This window comes from Pongo abelii, chromosome 18, assembly GCF_028885655.2.
Source record: "Pongo abelii isolate AG06213 chromosome 18, NHGRI_mPonAbe1-v2.0_pri, whole genome shotgun sequence".
In the NCBI taxonomy this organism is placed as follows: Eukaryota; Metazoa; Chordata; class Mammalia; order Primates; family Hominidae; genus Pongo; species Pongo abelii.
Window position 1 is genome coordinate 77126175 of NC_072003.2, and position 23215 is coordinate 77149389.

The following is a 23215-nucleotide window of genomic DNA, read 5'->3' on the forward strand; positions in this document are numbered from 1 at the left end:
GCTGCTTTGCGCAACCAGGGAGACCCGGCCCTAAGCCCCGCCCCGCGCCTCTCCCCACCTCAAGTCCCCCCTCTGGCTATAAGCCCCGCCCCTCCCCGCCCCGATCCCTGCCTTCGACCCCAGATCTAGCACCGCCCCGCCCCTGTCTCCGCCCCCAGACTCCACCCCGCCTCCTGTGCTAAGCCCCGCCCCTCTCTCTGGCTTTAGGCCGCTCCCAAGCCCAGAGCTGCTCTGCGCAAGCGCGACCGACCGAGCAGCTCCGAAGAGTCCGCCCGGAAACAAACATTCCCCGGGGCAATGTCACGACCTGGTCTTCCCCAGGAGCCAGTCAGGTAAAGGCTTTCCGGGCCCTGGCACCCCGATCTTGGTCAGGCCCGCCCTTGATCGCAGCGGAGGCCACCGGGGCCTTTTGGCCGGGACTGATTTTGCAGCTCTCGCCAGTCCACCTGCGAGCGCCGGATGGGAGCATTCGCTTCCAGCAACCCGCAGGGTCCCCGAACCTTTGCACTACTCTGGCCAGGAACAGAGCCGGCTTAAGCCACTATGGTTTACATACACGCTGCTCCCCTTCCCAGCCGGCTTGGCTGTTCTGCAATCCGCGTCTCCAGAGTTGGACCCCAGGACCCCCGACGGTGGCACAGCCCCGCACCAGGCAGCCCCGGATTCAAGTCCCCCGGTGGCTACTTTCAGTTGTGACCTTGGGTCTGTCAGTTTCGTAAACTGTCTGAGCCTGGAGGTGACCCTGTGATCACTTGCCGGGCTATTGTGAGGATAAAATGAGAAACGTGAAAAGTGAGACCATGCTCAGAACGGGGTGGCTGCTACTGCTGTTGAAATCTTGGTGATTATTCCAGCGGCCAGCCCCTAAAGTGGACAGATAACGTTTTTGCAGCCTTTTACTTTAGCTGGTTTCTCTGGTCAGTTCTGTGGTTTCTGGGTGGTTAAAAGCCACCAGCCCACAGTTTCCTTTTCTGGAGGCGGGCCTGCGTGCATCAGATGCACTGTGCAATCCCTGTGCCAGCATTCACTGATTTTTTTTCTGGCCATTTGGTTTTTGAAATACACTGCTGTTACCCAACCACATCTGGTGAGCACCCTGCCATCTAGAAAGAGGCAAAAAAATATCAAATACCTCCTGCAAACAACTGCTTATCTAATGATGGGGAGATTTATGACAGTGGTTACCATTCACTGAGCACCAGCTGTGTGCCAGCCACAGTATATGAACTGCATCATTTAATCTTCATAAATATCCTCAAGCCTGACACAAATGAAGATGAAACTCAGAGAAGTCATTTGTATACACTTTTTTTTTTTTTTTTTTTTTGAGACAGAGTCTCACTCTGCCGCCCAGGCTACAGTGCAGTAGGCAATCTCGGCTCACTGCGGCCTCTGCCTCCTGGGTTCCAGTGATTCTCCTGCCTCAGCCTTCTGAGTAGCTGGGATTACAGGCATGTGCCATGATGCCCGGCTAATTTTTGTATGTTTAGTAGAGGCGGGGTTTTACCATGTTGGCCAGGCTGGTCTCGAACTCCTGACTTCAAGTGATTCACCTGCCTCAGCCTCCCAAAGTGCTGAGATTACAGGCATGAGCCACTGTACCAGGCCTCCTATACACATTTGAAGCCAATTCTGGGTATCTTAAATAGCTGATTCTGCCCACTGCAAAACTGCCTTCCCACAGAAAAACTAAAATCAACGGTTCCTTTTCTAGGGCTGCCATAACAGAGTACCACACACTGGATGGTTTAAAACAATGGAAATGGTCTCTCATGGCTGTGAAGGCTGGAAGTCCAAAATCAAGGTGTCGGCAGGGCCACACTCCCTTAGAAGACTCTGGTCTGGGGGCGACCTTTCCTTGCCTCTTCCAGTTTCTGGTGGTTTCTGGCATTGCTTGGCTCACAGCAGCATCACTTCAACCTCTGCCGCCATCTTCACATGGTCTTCTTCGCTGTGTGCATCTCTCCATGTTTTTTCTTCTTCTTTTATTTTATTTTATTTTTTTATTGAGTCGGGTCTCACTCTGTCACCCAAGCTGGAGTGCAGTGGTGCAATCACGGCTCACTGCAGCCTTCAACTCTGGGGCTCAAGTGATCCTCCCACTTCCGCCTTCCAAGTAGCTGGGTATACAGTTGCATGCCCCATGCCTAAGCTAATTTATGCTTTTTTTTTTTCTTTTGTAGAGACAGGGTCTTGCTATGTTGACCAGGGTGGTTTCAAACTCCTGGGCCCAAGCAGTTCTCCCGCCTCAACCTCCCAGTGTTGAGATTAGAGGCGTGAGCCACTGCACTCAGCTCGTTTCTGCTTCTTATCAGGACAACAGTCATTGGATTTAGAGCTCACTTTAATTACATCTAAAAAGGTCCTATTTCTGAATAAAGTCACACTCTGAAGTTTGGGGTAGACATGAATTTCAGGGGTGAGGGGATACTGTTCAACCCACTACACAAACTAGCAGCAAAACACACCTGTCAAAAGGACCAAAACAAGTCCACATAGAAAGGGCACCATTTGTGGTTATAAATCCAAATACTTGCATATTATTGGGAAATTGTTCTCAAAATGTGTTCCCCTGTCCACAGTGTCAGTAACGCTATCATGTGGGAGTTTGATACAAATGCTAATTCTCAGACCCTACACCAGAGTTACTGAGTCACAGTCTGGGACTGAACCTAGCAGTCTATGTGACAGCCAGCCCTCCAGGTGATTCTGTTGCTGCTAAAGTTTGGGAACCACTGTTATAAGCAGTTGAAGACAAGAGTTTGAGAACATAAGGGCCAGCTTAACAGAAGGTAGTCTTCTAACCTTCTAACCTTAACAATGACTTTTTCATCAAACCTATCTTCTCTGAATATAATTATGGGTTTCAAAATTCAACTATTGCATTATTGAAAAAACATTTTACCATACTTTATGTTTCAAAGAGAACCTGTGTACTAAACTGTGTACTTAGAAGGTTTTTTTGTCATTTTCATCTTGCAAACAACCATGCAATTTAGATAGTATCATTTCTGTCGTGTTATTGAAAAATACACAGAGAGTCAGAAATGGCAAACTCCTAAATACACAACAAAGCAGAAACAGAGGCAGGACTATAAGCTTTTTGCCATAACTCTGCTTGCTAAAATGTCTGTCTGCTTTGTTTTTATTTTAGAAACAGTTTGCTAGATGATGCTAAGGCCCGCTTAAGAAAGTATGATATTGGAGGCAAATATTCTCATTTGCCATATAACAAATACTCCGTCCTTTTGCCATTGGTGGCTAAAGAAGGAAAACTCCATTTGTTGTTCACCGTCCGGTCAGAGAAGGTAGGTGGACAAAAAATTTCCTGCCCTTAAACCTCAGGACATCAGAAAACCTCACGAGATTTTGTAACTTGCACACATTTTGATGCCAAAATTCTCAAAAGGGCTTTCAAAATTGTGATGTCAGAGGCATACAACCACAAGCCACAGGATAACATGGTGTTTCTTGGAGAAGGTTTAACAAGAAAATGAAGGAATTTAGCTAGCAAGCAGTTTAAAACGCTTTCAGACTAGGGTTACCTAACCTTGATGTTATTGGCATTTGGGTCTGAATAATTCTTTGGTGTGGAGGCTGTCCTGTATAATGTGCTGTGTTTACCATCACCCTTGGCCTCTACCCACAAGATGCCAGTAGCACACACAAACACAAGCTCACAAACACAAGCTCACACACACCTTTGTCCCTTTGTCCAGTATGCCAGTAGCACACACACCACAAATGTCTTCAGAATTGCCTACTGTCCTGGCAGGATTGGGGGTGCCAAATTGCCCCCACCAAGGGCCACTGTTTTAGACTATCCCACCCCCAGTATAATGTGAAAATACTAGAGCATAGAAGTTACTGGCCTAGGCTCTAAAGCTAGCTGTCCATGTTGAATCCAGGCTCTCTCCTTGCCAGCTGTGACTTTGGCCTAGTTACTTACCCTCTCTGTACTTCAGTCTTTTCACTTGTAAAATGAGGACAAAACATTAGTAACTGCTTCATACAGCTGCTATGAGCATTTCACAGGGTAACAAATGTAAAGCACCTATATAACCCTGGTACTTGGCAAGCAAGAATTCAGTAAGTTTTGGCTGTCATCGTTAGTGTCAAGTGACCTGTCAGACACGACCTGAAGTTTTAAGATAAATGATGTCACTTTAAAGAAATATGGGCTGGGAATGGAGTTTCTGGCTCACCCCTTGTATTGGTCCATTCTTGCATTGCTATAATGAAATACCTGAGGCCGGGTGCGGTGGCTCACGCCTGTAATCCCAGCACTTTGAGAGGCCGAGGTGGGAGGATCATGAGGTCAGGAGTTCGAGACAAGCCTGACCAACATGCTGAAACCCCATCTCTACTAAAAATACAAAAGATTAGCCAGGCATGGTGGCACACACCTGTAATCCCAGCTACTCAGGAGGCTGAGGCAGGAGAAACACTTGAAACCAGGAGGCGGAGGTTGCAGTGAGCCGAGATTGTGCCGCTGCACTCCAGCCTGAGCGACAGCGAGACTCCATCTCAAAAAAAAAGAAAGAAAGAAAGAAAAAGAAATACCTGAGACTGGGTAATTTATAAAGAAAAGAGGTTTCATTGACTCATGGTTCTGCAGGCTGTACAGGAAGCATGACACAGGCATTTGCTCAGTTTCTGGAAAGGCCTCAGGGAGTTTACCATTATGGCAGAGGGTAGAGGGGGAGCAGGAGCAAGAGAGAGCAGGGAAATGCCACACACTTTTAAATGGCCACACACTTTTAAATGGATCTCATGAGAACTCACTATCATGGGGACAGTGCCAAGACGATGGTGCTAAACCATGCGTGAGAAATCTGCCCCCGTGATCCAGTCATCTCCCACCAGGCCCCCACCTCCAACACTGGGGACTCCAGTTCAACATGAGATTTGGGTAGGGACGAATATCGAAACTCTATCACCCCCGCACCCGTGAGCGCAATCACTTTCCCTTGCTGTGGGGAACTTCCAAGGAAAACCTGGTGAAGCAGTCATTTTAAGGTTATCCAAGTACAAAAAGAAAATAAGCCATATATTAACAGGCTTTTTAAGCAGACTAATGAAAAGTATTTTGTTTAAAAAAAAAATGCCGAGGAATCAGCTGGAGTTTTGTGGACGTGGAAGTAGACTTGTGTGGATTGTGTTCGGTCTGAGCCAGGCAGAAATGCCGTGAACTCAGGACATGATAGAAATCCAGGTTCCAACGGGAAATACTTAAATGGAAACCAGGGGACCAGTGTCTGTTCCCACCTCTGCCAATAAGCAGAGGAGAAGCACTTACATATATTTTTAAAAATTATCAGATATGGCCATGTGCGGTGGCTCACGCCTGTAATCCCAGCACTTTGGGAGGCTGAGGTGGGCAGATCACCTGAGGTCAGGAGTTCGAGACCAGTCTGGCCAACATGGCGAAACCCTGCCTCTACTAAAAATACAAAAAATTAGCCAGGCATGGTAGTGGGTGCCTGTAATCCCATCTACTGGGGAGGCTGAGGCAGGGAGAATCACTTGAACCTGGGAGGTGGAGGTTGCATTGAGCCAAGATCGTGCCACTGCGCTCCAGCCTGGACAACAGAACAAGACTCCATCTCAATAATGAATAAATAAATAAATAAATAAAAGAGAATTGTTGAACAAACAATAATATAGGAAATCTAGACAATACTACAAACTCAACCAAGGGGGTCTCTAGTTTCTTTTGTTTCACCCAGAGCCACTTTCGCCTGTTGATTATTAAGGTCACTTTTTAAAAACTATTTAGATTTAATTCAATCTGATTGTAAACACTATCTGGCTGTAGGAGTGAGAAATTCCCTCTGGAGCTCTACTGGAGCTCTGCCCCTCACACAAGCAGGGGGCTGGTAGGAGATTTCCCCCCAGTGGATGGGGAAGGCAGGGCAAGAAGTGGGTTAACCCTTCTCAAATGTGCGATCTCCCACTAACTCTGGAACCTTGAACAAGTTTCTTTTTCGTTTTTATTGAGAAGGAGTCTCGCTATGTTGCCCAGGCTGGAGTGCAGTGGCGCAATCTCAGCTCACTGCAACCTCCATCTCTTGGAATCAAGCAATTCTCCCGCCTCAGCCTCCCAATTAGCTGGGATTACAGGTGCATGCCACCACGCCTTGCTAGTTTTTGTATTTTTAGTAGAGAGGGAGTTTCACCATGTTGGTTGGCCAGGCTGATCTTGAACTCCTGATCTCAGGTGATCTGCCTGTCTTGGCCTCCCAAAGTGCTGGGATGACAAGCATGAGCCACCATGCCCAGCCTGCAAAGTTCTTAAATCTCTTAATCACCTCAGTTTTCTCATCACTAAAATGGGCCTGAAATCAACGCCTCATGTGCAGGGTTGTTCTGAGCCTGAAAGAGATCTGTAAAACGCCCAGCATGGCTGCTGGCATGCCATAGTGCTGCATGCTGTTGGATGCTACCTATGTTTTCGTTATCTCCTTGTCCGGGTCCACCTTGGATAAGGGACTCCTCTCAGAACCCTAGATCCCTGGTGCCCAGCAAAGAGCTGGCAAACCCCTTTCTCCATTGCACACCTGGGCACAGCCCTTCAGGCCTTCAAAGCCACCCACTTTATAGTTTTCAGGAATTAGCTGCTCTGCATTATCTGTCTTCCTCTTCTCCCCCGCACCCTTGACCTCACATCCCTCCTCTGTCCCGTCTTCTACCCTCCTCCACCCTCCTCCCTGCACCCCGTTCTCTGGGACTGGAAGTAGGCAAGAGAAAATTCAAGAACAAAGCAAAGATTGAAGTTTTAGGAAATTAGGCAGCAGCTTAACTTGGCCTCTGAGTAGCATTTCAGAAGGTTTTATTGAATAAAAAATGTATACTATTTATCAAAAAAATAACTGACAGCTTTTGCGCTTAGAGCCCTTTGCAGTGCTAATAGTTTTTGATTAGTCAGTTTTAGAAATGTGCCTATTTTCTTCAAAACAGCGTAATATTTTCTTTTTAAAAAACAAAATTAAATAGATTTATCTTTTTAGATTTAAATAGATTTAACTTGTAGAGATTTATCCTGTACAATATGATGTTTTGAAGTATATATTCACTGTGGAATGACTAAATCTAGCTAATTAATGTACTACCTCACATCATAGTAACATACTACTTCACATAGTAACATATCACCACACACAATACCTCACATAGTAACATATTACTATACATTACCTCACATAGTAACATATCACTATGTACTTCATATAGTAACATGTCATCATACATATTTTCTTCAAAATAGCATATTTTCTTTAAAAAAAAAATTTAGGCCAGGCATGGTGGCTCACACCTGTAATCCCAGCATTTTGAGAGGCCAAGGTGTGGGGATCACCTGAGGTCAGGCGTTTGAGACCAGCCTGGCCAACATGGTGAAACCCTGTCTCTACTAAAAATACAAAATTAGCTGGGTGTGGTGGTGCACGCCTGTAGTCCCAGCTACTTGGGAGGCTGAGGCAGGAGAATTGCTTGAACCTAGGAGGCAGAGGTTGCAGTGAACCGAGATTATGCCACTGCACTCCAGACTGGGCAACAGAGTGAGACTCTATCTCAATCAATCAATCAATCAATCAATCAATAAAATTTAAATCGACAGATAAAATTGTATAGATTTATCCTGAACAACATGATGTTTTGAAGTATATATTCACTACGGAATGACTAAATCTAGCTAATCAATGTACTAACTCACATAGTAACATATTACCTCACACATTACCTCACATAGTAACATATTAACACATATACTACCTCATATGGTAACATATCACCACACACATTACCTCACATAGTAACATATTAACACATATACTACCTCATATGGTAACATATCACCACACACATTACCTCACATAGTAACATTAACATACATACTACCTCATATGGTAACATATCACCACACATAACATACTATCTCACATAGTCATCATCTTTGCACTAAGAACACTTTATATCCATTCAGCAATTTTCAAGAATACAGTATGTTAACTATAGTCACCATAGTATACAATACATCTCTTGAATTTATTCCTCCTGGCTGGCTGAAACTTTTTATCTTTTGACCAACATCTCCCCAACCTCCCCCTAAACCACCTCAGCACCTGGTAACCACCATTCTACTCTCTACTTCTGTGAGACCGACTTTTTAATACTCCACATATGAATGAGATCATGTGGCATCTGTGACTGGCTTATTTTACCTAACATAATTTCCTCCAGGTTCATCCATGTTGTCACAAATGACAGGATTTCCTTCTTTTTTATGACTGAATAATATTCCTCTCTGTATATACATTTTCTTCATTCACTTGTTGATGGATACTCAGGTTGATTCCATGTCTTGGCCATTGTGAACGATGCTGCAGTGAACATGGGTGTGCAGATACCTCTTCGATATACTGATTTCATTTCCTTTGGATATATAACCAGTAGTGGGATTGCTGGATCATATGGCAGTTCTGTTTTTAATTTTTTGAGAAACCTCCATACTGTTTTCCACAATGATTGTACTAATTTACATTCCCACCAAGAGTGTGTGATAGTTCCCTTTTTTCCATATCCTCAACAACACTTACCTTTTGTTTTTTAGATAATGGCCATTCTAAAAGGTGTGAGGTAATGTCTCTCTGTGGTTTTAATTTGAATTTTCCTGGTGATTAGTGATGTTAAGCATTTTTTTCATATACCTTTTGAGAAATGTCTATTTAGGTCCTTTGTCCATTTTTTAATTGTTTTTTTTTTATTATTGATATTGAGTTGAGTTCCTTATATATTTTGGATACTAGCCCCTTTTCAGATGTATGGTTTGCAAATATTTTCTCCCATTCCACAGATTGCCTTTTCATTCTGTTGAGTGTTTCCTTAGCTGTGCAAAAGCTTTTTAGTTGATGTAACCCCGTGTTTTTATTTTTGCTTTCATTGCCTGTGCTTTTGGGGTCATATTTTAAAAATCATTGCCCAGACCAAGGATAACATTTTCTTGAGAGTAATGTTCTCACTAATCCAAAATGATCTTTTCCGATTCCTATTACCTATTAATTGGAATAGGTGTACAAGGCAAATTGAATAAAATTGGTATGCTATGAGATATTTTTGAAACCTTTCAAAATACAGTCATGTGCTGCAAAACTGTTTTTCCATCAATGATGGACCACATATACAAGGTGGCCCCATAAGATTATAATGGAGCTGAAAATTCCTATCGCCAACTGACATCATAGCAGTCATAATGTCATAGCACAATACAGTACTCACATGTTTGTGGTGATGCTGGTGTAAACAAACCTACTGTGTTGCCAGTGGTCTAAAAGTGCAGCACATACAATTATGCACAATATATAATACTTGATAAAAAATGACATTTCTGGTTTATGAAATTTACTACACTATTCTTTTAAATCATTATTTTAGAGTGTTCTTCTTCTACTTATTTTTTAAAAATAACTATAAAGCACCCTCAGTAAGGTCCTTCAGGAGGTATTCCAAAAAACACAGGCATTGTTATTGTAGGAGATGAGAGCTCCATGTATGTTATTGTTGCCCCTGAAGACCTTCCAGTGGGACAAGAGGTGGAGGTAGAAGACAGTGATATTGATGATTCTGTGTGTTGTATCTTAGTTTTTAGCAAGAAAGTTTAAAAAGAAAAAAAAATCCTTAAAAATAGAAAAAAGCTTCTAGAATAAGGATATAATGAAAATATTTTGTATAGCTGTGTAATGTCTTTGTGTTTTAAGCTAAGTGTTATTACAAAAGAGTCAAAAAATTAAAAATTAAAAAGTTTGGAAAGTAAGAAGTAATAGTAAGCTACGGTTAATTTATTATTTAAAAAAGAAAAAGGCTGGGGGGTGGTGGCTTATACCTGTAATCCCAGCACTTTGGGAGGCCAAGGTGGAGGGAACCATCTGAGGTCAGGAGTTCGAGACCAGCCTGGCCAACATGGCAAAACCTCATCTCTACTAAAAATACAAAAATTAGCCAGACATGCTGGGGGGTGCCTGTAATTCCAGCTACTTGGGAGGCTGAGGCAGGAGAATTACTTGAACTCAGGAGGCAGAGGCTGCAGGGAGCTGAGATCCCATCACTGCACTCCAGCCTGGTCAACAGACGAGAACACGTCTCAGAAAAAAAAAAAAAAAAAAGAAAAAGAAAAATATTTTTATAAACATACTATAGCCTAAGTGTCTAGTGTTTATGAAGTCTAGAGCAGTGTTTAATGTCCTAGGCCTTCATATTCACTCACCACCCACTCATTCACTGACTCACACAGAGCAGCTTTCAGTCCTGCAAGCTCCATGTATGGTGAATGCCCCATACTGGTGAACCATTTTTGACCTTTTATACCATATTTTTACTGTACCTTTTCCGTGTTTAGATGCACAAATACTTACCATTATGTTACTATTGCCTGCAATATCCAGGACAGTAAAATGGTATACAGGTTGTAGCCCAGAAGCAGTAGCTACACCATATAGCCTAGGTTTGTAGTAGTCTATATTATCCAGGTTTGTGCAAGTGCACCCTGTGTTGTTTACACAATGATGAAATCGCCTAATGCATTTTTCAGAACGTGTCCCTGTTGTTGAGTAACACATGACTGTACATTTAAAACAGGCATCATATCAGGTCTGTATTTCTGTCAAGCCTGATGACTGCCTGGAGGTGCCTCTGTCCCTGGCTGCCTTGGAGTTGAACATTCTAACAATAAAGCACTTTTTCAGATTGCTATAACATTAGGTGTATTTCTTATGCATTTGGTGAGACATATTTGCAGTGGGTGGTGAGTGTTCAAGACAGTAGAAATATGTCCATCAGTCTTCTTTTCACCTGTTCTCACAACTGTAATTGATGTGAAGATGTCAAGGATTTAGCTATGGCAGCAGTTTCTGCAGTGTTCCTGATTTATCAGCACAGAAGGACTTAAAAAAAATTTTTTAAGGCTTGCCCAAATGAGGCTGAAGACTATAAAATGTCAAAAAGTTTATCATGGCATTGTCTTAGTCCTCTCAAGCTGCTATAACAAAACACCTTAGACTGGGTGGCTTATAAACAACAGATATTAATTCTCACAGTTCTGGAGGCTGGGAAGTCCAAGATCAAGCTGCGAGAAGATTTGGTGTCTGGTGAGGGCCCTGTTCCAGTTCATAGATAGTCATCCTTTCAGTGTCCTTACAGGGAAAGGGGCAAAGGGTCTGTCTCTGGCCTCTTTTATAAGGGCATTCATCTCATTGATGAGGGCTCTGCCCCCATGACCTAATCAACTCCCAAAGATCCCACCTCCTAATACCATCACCTTAGGGGTGAGGATTTCAACATATGGATTCGTGGGAGAATAAACATTCAGGCCATTGCAGGCATCTAGTTTATCCTTACATAGATATATGGCCTAGGTGCTAAAAATGGCAACATGATCTCTTGATTGAGCTTCTCAATGTCTAGGACTGACCTTACAAGTTCTCATTATTAAATATTTAATGTGGCCAGGCACCATTCCCGTGCATCCGCTCCATCCTCATGGAACAATCTTCACAGCTCTGTGAGGAGCACACTGTCATTACCCCATTGCACACAGTTGGAAAGAGGCAGACCCAGGACTCTTGCTGAGCCTGAGGGCTCCTTGACAATTCAGGAGAGAAAGGATAGTGGGTACTAGGCACGAGAGGGCATAAAAGAAATTGAGGTCACTCTGCTGAGATATTTGGCCCTGCAGAAGAGAGAACAGTGGAGGATTTGTGCCTCTCCACTTCTGCCCAAGATATGAGAGAAATAATTTTAAAGACAGAGATAAGAAAGGGGGTAATTTTAGGATGCTATAAATAGAGACACTGTCAGTTCTCGTAAAGGCAGGAAGGAATGGAATCAAGGAAGGGGGCAATGCGGGGAAAGAGGAGACCTCTATTCCTTTACCAACACATGCAAAAATAAACATAGATGCCAACACAATGCTAATAGCTCCAGGGCCTATATTTTTTGTGTCTTACTAAACTTTTGATAAATGTATGTTGTACTGATTAAAAACACAGGCTCGTAAATTAAACACTGGTTTATATTCCAGCCTACTGAGTGAACTTGGTCAGGTTATTTAACCTCTGTGAGCCTAAGTTCCCTTGTCTGAAAGTGGAAATAATAATAGTATAAGAGTAGCTCATGGCTGGGTGCGGTGGCTCACGCCTGTAATGCCAGCACTTTGGGAGGCCGAGGAGGGCAGATCACGAGGTCAGGAGATCGAGACCAGTCTGGCTAACATGGTGAAACCCTGTCTCTACTAAAAATACAAAAAATTAGCTGGGCATGGTTGTGGGCACCTGTAGTCCCAGCTACTTGGGAGGCTGAGGCAGGAGAATGGCGTGAACCCAGGAGGCAAAGCTTGCGGTAAGCCGAGTTCGCACCACTGCACTCCAGCCTGGGACACAGAGCGAGACTCCATCTCAAAAAAGTAAAGAAAAGAGTAGCTTACCTGCCCATCAATGCATGAGTGGATAAACAAACTGTGATCTATACATACAATAGAATACTATTCAGCCATAAAAAAGGAAGTACCAATACACGATAGAACACGAAGAACCTCCAAAATATATGTGAAGGGAAAAATGCCAGACACAAAAGTCGAGACTAGGTAAATCCACAGAGACAGAAGGCAGGGACAGAGGGAGAGGGGAATGAGAATCAACTGTTGTATGGGGTTTCCTTCTGGGATGATGGAAATATTCTGGAATGAGATAGTAGGGATGATTGTACAACATAGTAAATGTATTAAATGTCTCTGCTTTTTTTCACTTTAAAATGGTTACTTTTATGTGAATTTCACCTCATTCAAACATTAGTAGCTTATAGGACTGTTCTGAGGACCCAATGGGAAAAATCTTTATGAAACAACATGCCCAGAACATGATAAGCAGCCAATAAAGGACTCAACAAAATTATCTGTTGATAATATTGCCCCTTATATTATTCTTTCAGCCTTTTCCCCCTAGCAATGTCAGTCTGTTTGTGTGTGTGTGATGTGGTTTGGATCCTGTCCCCACCCAAATCTCATGTTCAGTTGTAATCCCCAATATTGGACGTGTGGCCTGGAGGGAGGCGATTTGATCATGCGGGTGGATTTCCCCCTTGGTACTGTCATCACAATAGTGAGTGAGTTCTCACGAGATATGGTTGTTTAAAGTGTGTAGCACCTCCCCTCCCTCTCTCTGTCTCCCGCTCCAGCCACGTGAAGTGCTTGCTCCTCCTTTGCCTTCTGCCATGATTGTAAGTTTCCTAAGGTCTCCCCAGAAGCCGAGCAGATGCCAGCATCATGCTGCCTGTATAGCCTGCGTAACTGTGAGCCAACTAAACCTCTTTTCTTTATAAATAACCCAGTCTCAGCTATTTATTTATAGCAGTGCAAGAACACACTGATACAGTGTGTGGTATCTTTTGGGGACAAATAGAACAAAAGTTAGCAGTGAGAAAAATTTTCAAGGTTCATTTCTTAAAAAGGATTCAAGAAAACACATTTTTGGGCAATAGGGGTCTTGATATCACCACCTGGGTAGGAATGGTCTCTGGTACAAAATAGAAGTTCAGTATTTGTTGAATGCGTAAATAGTTCCAAAATTAGAGTCCCACATTGTAGCGCTGTTCTTTCCTTATCCAGCTAAGAAGGGCCCCTGGAGAAGTTTGCTTTCCTGGAGGTAAGCGTGACCCTACAGACAGGGATGATGCAGCCACGGCTCTCCGGGAAGCCCAGGAGGAAGTGGGTCTCCATCCTCATCAAGTGGAAGTTGTCTGCTGCCTGGTGCCATGTCTTATTGATGTAAGGGTTTCCTCAGACACTCATGAGTGCCGTCCCCACCCCCAGGTGGATCTACTGTTCTCAGGATTCCACACTTTCCAAACATAACCCCAAAGAGTACTGTACATAAAGTCAAGAGAACAGGTTCTCCTACAGACATTGCCCCTCATGAGCCAAGTGGCTGTGGGAAACCCCTTTTGCCTCTCTGGACCCCTCTTTCCCCATCCAGAAATAAAAGGGTTGAACTCCCATCAGTGGATTTCAAACTGGGTGCCATAGAACCCTAGAGAGATGCTTCAGAATTATTAACATTCAGTTCACATTTATTTTTCTCCAGTATACATTGGTTTTGAGAGTTCAGTTGAAAAAATAACAGACACTCCAATGTGCTAGATACCAAATTTTAGCCCCTTGGAGACCACCAATGCATTACTTCTGCCATAAAGATATTCATTTTTCTACATACTATAGAATAAAGCCTCTCTGTAATACATTAATTGAATAGAACCATGAAATCACTAGGCAAGCTATTTTTAAAACTATTACTATTCATAACTGCATTTGTGTTGGATCAGGATTTCCTTGATATTATAATATACATCAAAACATATTTAAAATATTTTTAAAAATGAATTTCGGAGCTGATATAACCAGATCTTATTTTCTTTTTCATTTTATGTTTTATGGAGATGGGGGTCTTACTTTGTCGATGAGGCTGGTCTTGAGCTCCTGGCCTCAAGCAATCCTCCCACCTCAGCCTCCCAAAGTGCTGGGATTACAGGTGTGAACCACTGTGCTCAGCTTCAGATCTTACTTTCTGTCAGTTCACCACAACAACCTCATTGTTGTACTAATTGACTTTAGAAGGGGTAAATATTGTATTAATAAATATGATCTTGGATAACAGCATGATTTTACTATATAAATGTTTTAATAAAACCTTTAATTTTAATTTCAGAATAGCTGTAGACTGATGGAAAAGTCGTGAAGATAGTACAGAGAGTTCTTATATACCGTAGACCTAGTTTCCCCTATGGTTGACATCTTACATCACTGCATACATTTGTCACAACAAAGAAACCAATGTCAGTATGTTACTATTAACTGAACTCCACGCTCTGTTTGCTTTTTACTAGTTTTTCTACTGATGTCCTCCTTTCTGTCCTGGATCTCATCTAAGATACTGTATTGTATTTTGTGGTCATGTCTCCTTAGTCCTCTGGTCTGTGATAGTTTCTCACACTTTCTTCTCATGACCCTGACAGTTTTGAGAAGTAGTGGTCAGGTATTTTGTAGAATGTTCCCCAATTTTGGTTTGTCTGATATTTTTCTCATCGTTAAGCTGGGGTCATAATTTGGGAACACCACAGAGGTGAAGTGCTCTCATCACACAATATCAGAGGTAGGTATAAACTTTTAATGTTTTTTTTTTGTTTTTTTTTTTTGAGATGAGTCTCGCTCTGTCGCCCGGGCTGGAGTGCAGTGGTGCAAACTCGGCTCACTGCAAGCTCCGCCTCCCGGGTTCACGCCATTCTCCTGCCTCAGCCTCCTGAGTAGCTGGGACTACAGGCGCCTGTCACCGCGCCCGACTAATTTTTTGTATTTTTAGTAGAGATGGGGTTTCACCGTGTTAGTCAGGATGGTCTGGATCTCCTGACCTCGTGATCTGCCCTCCTTGGCCTCCCAAATTGCTAGGATTATAGACGTGAGCCACCACACCCGGCCTTAATGTTTTATATATTGGGCTTTCGGGTAAGTTTTTACTTCAAAAGAACACTCCCAGAGTTGCCTAACAGTTAGAAAACCAGTGGGTTAGATCATCCTTTATGTTCCACTTGACTGGAGTCTTGGTGGGACAGTGTTTTGAAGATCAGTGATGCTGAGACAATGTCTGTCTTAATTGGGTCCTTTTTAAAAATAGAAAGGTCAGCACCCAAGGGTGGTTTTGTTTGCAAGAAGCTAGTGGCAACTCAATAAATGTTTTCTAAGTGTGTGTGTATGAAAGCGAGATAGAGACACGGGATTGCACACGAAATGTGTCAATTACTTTTCCATTTGGTTTTCTAATGGGAACTCTTTTCAGTTGATTTCTGCAAATCCACCAGCATTTGGAGGATTTACTTTAGAAATCAATTAACTAATTTAGCTATACTGATTAAAAGTTTCCAAAATGAGATTAACTCTTTTCCCAAGGTCCCCAGGTGCTACTGAGTTCTGCGTGTGGGTGGATAGAATTCAGCAGCATTAACAGGAAAGTGTCTCCAGGAGATTCCTGGGGCCAGATGCTCCTGGAACAGGAGATTTCTAAAATGGTGTGATTGTGAGATTAAACAAAGGCTTTAAGAAAAGGTCTGCTGTGTTCGGAAGCGCAAGGGAGGGTTTCTTTGTTTTTTGGCCCCTGCTAATTTTTAAAATGTATCACAAAAATGCCATTTATTGATAATTATAAGCATAATCTAATCTACATGGCTATTAACCTGGAGTGATTTTTCAACCCTCGGGAATTTGGTAATGTCTGGAGATCATAGCTGGGAGGGGGAGGGTGCTATTGGCTTTTCTCAAGTGATCTCAAGTCCCAGTGATCTCGGCTCACTGCAACCTCCACCTCCCGAGTTCAAGCAATTCTCCTGCCTCAGCCTCCAGAGTAGCTACTATGTATGTATGCACCTATGTATGTACCTGCTACATAAACCTTCCAGGCAGGCTGTGACACCACAACCCCCACCCCAGTTTTCCCTTTTGTCAGACATTTATGTACTACGTTTTGCAAAGGTCTCTGAAATATACCCAGGAGTATGAGCAACATGTCTGTGGTCGAATCCAGTTTCTGCCAAGTATCAGCAGGATGTGCCCTTGGGCAAGTTTCTTCACGTCTCTAATTGTAGTTCTTAAGGCTTCTTCGAGATCAGATTGTTGTAAGGAATCAGAGGGTGTTGGGAACTAGACTAGTTGCCCATAAGTTGTGGTCACTAATGGTCGCAGCAACCACGAATATTTACTGAGCATACATTGTTGGGGCTCTGTCCAGGCCCCTTCATATTCCTCTTACAACCCCAGGGCTTCTGATAACTCACTGTTACCAGATAGGGGGCCTGATCCAGACCCTAAGAGAGAGTTCTAGGATCTCACAGGGTAAGTCCATAAAATGAAAGCAAGTTTATTAGAGAAGTAAAGAAAAAAAAAGAACGGCTATTCCATAACAGAGCAACAGGATGTGCTGCTGGTTGGCCATTTTTATGGTTATTTCTTGATCATATGCTAAACAAGGGGTGGGTTATTCATGAGTTTTCCAGGAAAGGGATGGGCAATTCTGAGAGTTGAGGGTTCCTTCCCTTTTTAGACCATATAGGGTAACTTCCTGACATTGCCATGGCATTTGTAATCTGTCATGGCACTGGTGGGAGTATCTTTTAACATTCTAATGCATTCTAATTATCGTATAATGAGCAGTGAGGATGCCCAGAGGTTACTTTCATTGCCATGTTGGTTTGGTGGGTTTTGACGGCCTTCTTTACTGCAAGGTCTTTATGACTTGTATCTCAGTCTCATCTGGCAACTAAGCATGCCCTCACCTCCTGGGAATGCAGCCCAGTAGGTCCAAGCCTTATCTTACCCAGCCCCTATTCAAGATGGAGTTGCTCTGGTTCAAACGCCTCTGACAACACTTCGCAGCTTTCTTCCGAGTACCGGTACCCTTGATACCGGAGCCGCCTTGCCATGTGTCCTGCACAGAGAGCTGGGAGTGCCTGTGAATTCACTTCCGGCAAGGCAGTCCTTAACCAGTGACTGACTGGGGCTGGGGAGCATGAAATCTCAGCTCCCTTGTCTCCATGTGGGACAAACTGCATATTAATTTACCCTCCAGAACACCCCATGGTGCCCTTGCCAGCCTTCTTCCCTTATGAGTATTGCTCCCCTCTTCCCCTTACCTGTTTCCCCTGGGAGCACTTTCTTAAAAAATCACTTGCATCTGAGTCCTTATCTCAGAGTCCACCTGAAAAACTCCATATTCAGAGACTAAGCATTTCCCCAATGCCAGGCGTGATGTTAGGTGCTGGTAGAATGTTGCCTCTGCCCTCGGGTAACTTAATGACCCCAAATTTCCTGCCCGAAGGACATATGAAGTCTATGTTCCTCTTGTCTCCTCCTGGTCCAAATGTTGACTTTTGCTATTATTTTGGTTAATGGTCTGAGTTGTCTCTGTTCCTAAATTTGCTTTCCTGTCTTTGGCTGTCCCTCAGAACATTCTGCAGGCCGGATAGGTCCCAGCCTCACCATGTGTCTACCTCTCTGGCTTTTTCCACCCACTTTCTCTTGGGATGCTCCAGGAATTCCAGTTCTTCTCACTTTCTAATACAAAGTCAGGCAGCTCTTACCAGTTCCCACCTCCTCACTCAGCCCCAGGCCTCCCTCTCAGGGTTTCCGGTATAACAAAACAGTCTTTCATTTGACAGCACTCATGTTCATTTGCTTTTTTATTTTTATATATTTATTTTTATTTTTGAGACTGGGCCTCGCTCTGTCACCCAGGCTGGAGTGCAGTGGCATGATCTCGGCTCACTGCGATCTCCGCCTCCCGAGTTCAAGCAATTCTCCTGCCTCAGCCTCCTGAGTAGCTGGGATTACAGGCACGCACCACCACACCTGACTAATTTGTGTATTTTTAGTAGAGACGGGATTTCATCATGTTGGCTAGGCTGGTCTCAAACTCCTGACCTCAGGTGGTCTGCCCACCTCAACCTCCCAAAGTGCTGGGATTACAGGCGTGAGCCACTGCACCCGGCCACTCATGTTCATTTGCAAGCAGTTGTGGTTGTAAATAGAAATCCCTCTCCCATGTAATATATACATGTGTGTTATATAAAGTAGTTCACATATAGTTATATATAAGACACATAATTATATATATATGTGTATGTACTATGAATTTTTTCCATAAATGGGACTATGTCATAACTAGTATTATATCACTTTACTTTTCTGTTCCTAAGTATATATTTTTTTCTTTACTGAGAAGGAAAGATGTCTATCCCATTCTTTTTAAAGGCTACATAGTATCCTATTTTATGGATATAACCCTAATTTATATAACTTAAATGCCTATAAATTGAAGAGTGATAACTTGAGAATTTTGGGCTGTTGTTGAAACTAATGCTTCAGGTTATACTTGTGTCTTTTCTTACTGGTAGGAATTTATCATACAGATACACAAATGCAATTCCCAGGTCAAAGGGAACACATTTTTGTGATACTGCCAAATTGCCATTCCAAAAGATTGTACTACTTTGTGTTCATACAAGAAATCATTTTCAGAGTCATCTCATAGATGTCACCTCAGGTAGAGCAGGATGACTCCCATTTTAGGGGGAACATAAATTTACTTCCAGAGTAAGCTTTCTTCCCCTTCTCCCAGGTTCAGTGTATTTTCTTAGCTCACCTAGAAGTGGCATGATTTTAGTATTTGAAATAATATCACTTCACTTCTTAATTTGTCTATTTTGTTTTCTGCTTTTAGACAGATACATTGATAACTCCATTTGTGGGTTTAATAGACCACAACTTCCAGGCCCAGCCGAATCCTGCTGAAGTTAAGGATGTATTTCTGGTGCCTCTGGCCTATTTCCTGCATCCACAGGTCCATGACCAGCATTACGTCACACGTCTTGGTCACCGTTTTATTAATCATATCTTTGAGTACACAAACCCTGAAGATGGTGTCACTTACCAGATCAAGGGAATGACGGCAAACCTTGCAGTGTTGGTGGCATTTATCATTTTGGAAAAAAAACCCACCTTTGAGGTTCAATTTAATCTTAATGATGTATTATCATCCTCTGAAGAGTTATTCCTGAAGGTTCATAAAAAAGCTACAAGCAAGTTATGATTTACGAGACCAAGAGACAAAGAACTATCCACGAGGATTCTGTGTGTGCTTATTCATAGAACAACAATAATGACAGCTGTTGGAATTTGACAGGTGTGAATATTTTTTCTGCAGTATGTAGTTAGAATCTTTGCCTCTTTTCCAGTTGCCTTCTATTGTCTGAAAAAGTAAAAGCCATTCAAAAATGAAAAATATGTTCATAGTGTTGCATATTTTCACCCACAATATGTTAATAATATTTTTCTTACACATATAAGAAAGAATATCTGGCACGTAGTAGGCCCTTAATAAAGATTTTTTGAATATATAACCATGTGGCATTTACCTTATTTGCAGAAGGCAATATATATACACATATATAATATACACACACATATATACACACACACACATATATTTATTATATATATATATAATTTTTTTTTTTTTTTGGAGACAGACTCTTGCTCTGTCACCCAGGCTGGAGTGCAGTGGCACAATCTTGGCTCAGCTCACTGCAACATCCACCTCCTGGGTTCAAGCGATTCTCCTGCCTCAGCCTCCCAAGTAACTGGGATTACAGGCGCCTGCCACTACACCTGGCTAATTTTTGTATTTTTAGTAGAGATGGGTTTTTGCCATGTTGGCCAGGCTGGTCTCGAACTCCTGACCTCAGGCGATTCACTCTCCTTGGACTCCCAAAGTTCTGGGATTACAGGCATGAGCCATCACACCCAGCTGGCAATATATATATTTTTAATCTGTTGTTACATGTAACAGAAACTTCTGGTCATCCATCAAAACCTATCTTCCCTGTCTTCTATGGCGGTAGAGTTTAAGCTGGGTCCACAGCACTCCAGGTATAAACAGCACTAGTCCGGATCCCTTGCCATTCACGTTGACTCTGGGACTTACTTTAGGCCAATGGGTTATGGGTGAAAGTTGACTTTCCAGGTCATCTCCAATTTAAGACATAAGCCAGTCTCTTTGGAGTACCTTTGGTTCTTTTTTCCATGAGCTGCAACATGGACTTGTCTGCAACCCAGCCTTGACCATACAAATGAGGACATTTCCTGGGGGAATGGCAGAACCAAAAGATGTCAGAGCTTGAATCGATGAATGACTCTGTGGAGCAAAGTAACCTTCTAACCTGGGCTCTTCACTTGGTACTGTTACATCAGAAAAGAATAAAATTCTGTATCATCTCTCTGCCACTGTAATTCGAAGTCACTTTTCTATAGCAGAGCTAACCAATATGCTCCAGCACCTGAAAATAGCTAGAATATTCACCTGAACTTGAAGTGTTGCAAGCAGTTAGAAATGGGGATGATCTGACACTTTATTTTTTATTTTTTATTTTTTTTGAGACAGAATCTCGCTCCTTCACCCAGGCTGGAGTGCAGTGGCGTGATCTTGGCTCACCACAACCTTCGCCTCCAGGGTTCAAGCGATTCTCCTGCCTCAGCCTCCCAAGTAGCTGGGATTACAGGTGCCCACCACCACACCCAGCTATTTTTATTTTTTTGTTTTTTTAGTAGAGATGGGGTTTCACTATGTTGGTCAGGCTGGTGTCGAACTCTTGACCTCAGGTAATCTACCCATTTCGGCCTCCCAAAGTGCTGGGATTACAGGCATGAGCCACCGAGCCCGGCCGATCTGACACCTTACATGTAGGTTCTGGAAAACACATAGGATGTCCTCCCTGGGTGAGAGGTGGGGTTTGGCAATCACCATCCAAAACAGCTGAAATTGAGGAATATGAGAGGCTTATATGCCTACCAATTGGGAGGGATAATGATGTATGTTTCGAGATGATGAGGGCAGAAAAATAGTGATTTAAAGCATAAGCCCCAAATCAAAAGACAAAAAGACAGACATTCTGTAATGCACCCTTGAGATCTTCTGCTTCTTATGTGGGTATCTGCATATATCATGCTTTAGAGTTAGCACGGATTTTTTTGTTTAATTATATTAATCATCCTTCATGAGGCCAGAGAGGCAAGTGAATCAAGCAGCCTAACCACAGTTCTGTGATGGCGATTTCACATCTTATTGTTGTTGTTAGCTTTTTAGAGAGCCAAACCATGTTTAATAAGACTTTGTTATAGTTGAAAATGTGACGCCCACACCAAACCTATCAATCGCCATGCGACTGTCCATTGCTGCTGAGTTTTTCTTTTCTGAGAGTTGGCAAAGGCAAATACCTGATTGGCTACTTTATACCCATATATGTTTAAATGGCAGCGATCTGGCTCCAACCATGAAAGCAGATGTTGGGTACATTACCCCATTAACATTCTGTAACCAGCCCTGCATGAACAGGGCTGAACTATTTCTGAACAATTACAGAAGCATTTGCAAATGTGTATTTACAATCTGACAGCAGTATAATTGCCGGGTAGATGGTTGACCTCTCTGACAGTGCAGAAAGCCTCCCTTCCAAACTGTTTGTTTATGTGAACTCTCCCAGACCTGCCTGGTCCAGCTGAAGTCAATCTGAGCACACTCGTGGCCACACAATTTATGGGGCTGGATGCTTAGCCAAGGAGGTATTGCCCCCTTCCTTCTTAGTGGTGTATTTTATAGTCTCTATGTTCAGAGTCCTAGTTAAATATATCTGGCTCGAATAAAATAAGTTACTGGCAAGATACAGATCTCAGGGAATCTCTGAAGCCACTGAATAAATCAGCTTCAAGAAGGACAGGGGTGCGCAGTGGCTCATGCCTGTAATCCCACCATTTGGGCAGGCTGAGGCAGGTGGATCACTTGAAGTCAGGAGCTCAAGACCAGCCTGGCCAGAATGGTGAAATCCATTTCTACCAAAAATACAAAATTAGCCAGGTGTGGTGGTGCACGCCTGTAATCCCAGCTATTTGGGAGGCTGAGGCAGAATTGCTTGAACCTGGGAGGCAGAGGTTGCAGTGAGCCGAGATTGTGCCACTGTACTCCAGTCTACTCGACAGAGTGAGACTGTGTCAAAGAAAAAAAAAAAGGCAGTAAGGAACAAACACAGCTAACTACCTCAAAGACAGAAAGATGTGAACCTTCTCTTTTGTATCCTGTTATTATTGCTACAAGAAACATCTTGAATTGATTGACACAGACATAGAAAAACAACAGACGCTCAGTGCCTCAGTCCCCAGTTCTATCTGGCCTCACATGGGTCACCTGGAAGGTTTCCAGGAACCCAAAAATATATTCAAAGGCAAGGGGTAAGTGGGGACTAGATGGACATCCCAAAACATCTAATCTCTCCAGTGCCTAGATTTTATAAATTCTCTAGATTCTGCCATCCAGACAGCTCAACTCTGTCTTCTTTTCAACCCTGCGATCTTGGTAAGGAAGTGGTTAAGATGGCCGGGTGCAGTGGCTCACACCTGTAATCCCAGCACTTTGGGAGGCTGAAGCTGGTGGATCACGAGGTCAAGAGATGGAGACCATCCTGGCCAACATGGTGAAATCCCATCTCTACTAAAAATACAAAATCTAGCCAGGCGTGGTGGCACGCACCTGTAGTCCCAGCTACTTGGGAGGCTGAGGCAGGAGAAATACTTGAACCC

At 43.0% G+C, this 23215-nt stretch overlaps 1 protein-coding gene across 4 annotated transcripts; it reads left to right on the forward strand.

Moving 5' to 3' along the window:
* The first annotated feature begins 228 nt into the window (after window positions 1-228).
* On the forward strand, window positions 229-19986 carry NUDT7 (nudix hydrolase 7). Of its 4 annotated transcripts, XM_024233769.3 has the most exons (5): window positions 231-332; window positions 3155-3308; window positions 13655-13813; window positions 14480-14573; window positions 19308-19378. In XM_024233769.3, the coding sequence occupies exons 1-5, from the start codon at window positions 298-300 to the stop codon at window positions 19376-19378; spliced, it is 513 nt and encodes a 170-aa protein (XP_024089537.1). In that variant the 5' UTR covers window positions 231-297. The 4 variants fall into 4 exon arrangements, with proteins under 4 accessions (XP_002826709.1, XP_009249242.1, XP_024089537.1 ...); XM_002826663.5 differs by lacking the exon at window positions 14480-14573 and having other exon boundaries at window positions 229-332; window positions 19308-19986; XM_054535058.2 differs by lacking the exons at window positions 13655-13813; window positions 14480-14573 and adding an exon at window positions 13225-13338 and having other exon boundaries at window positions 19308-19986.
* Window positions 19987-23215: the final 3229 nt, after the last annotated feature.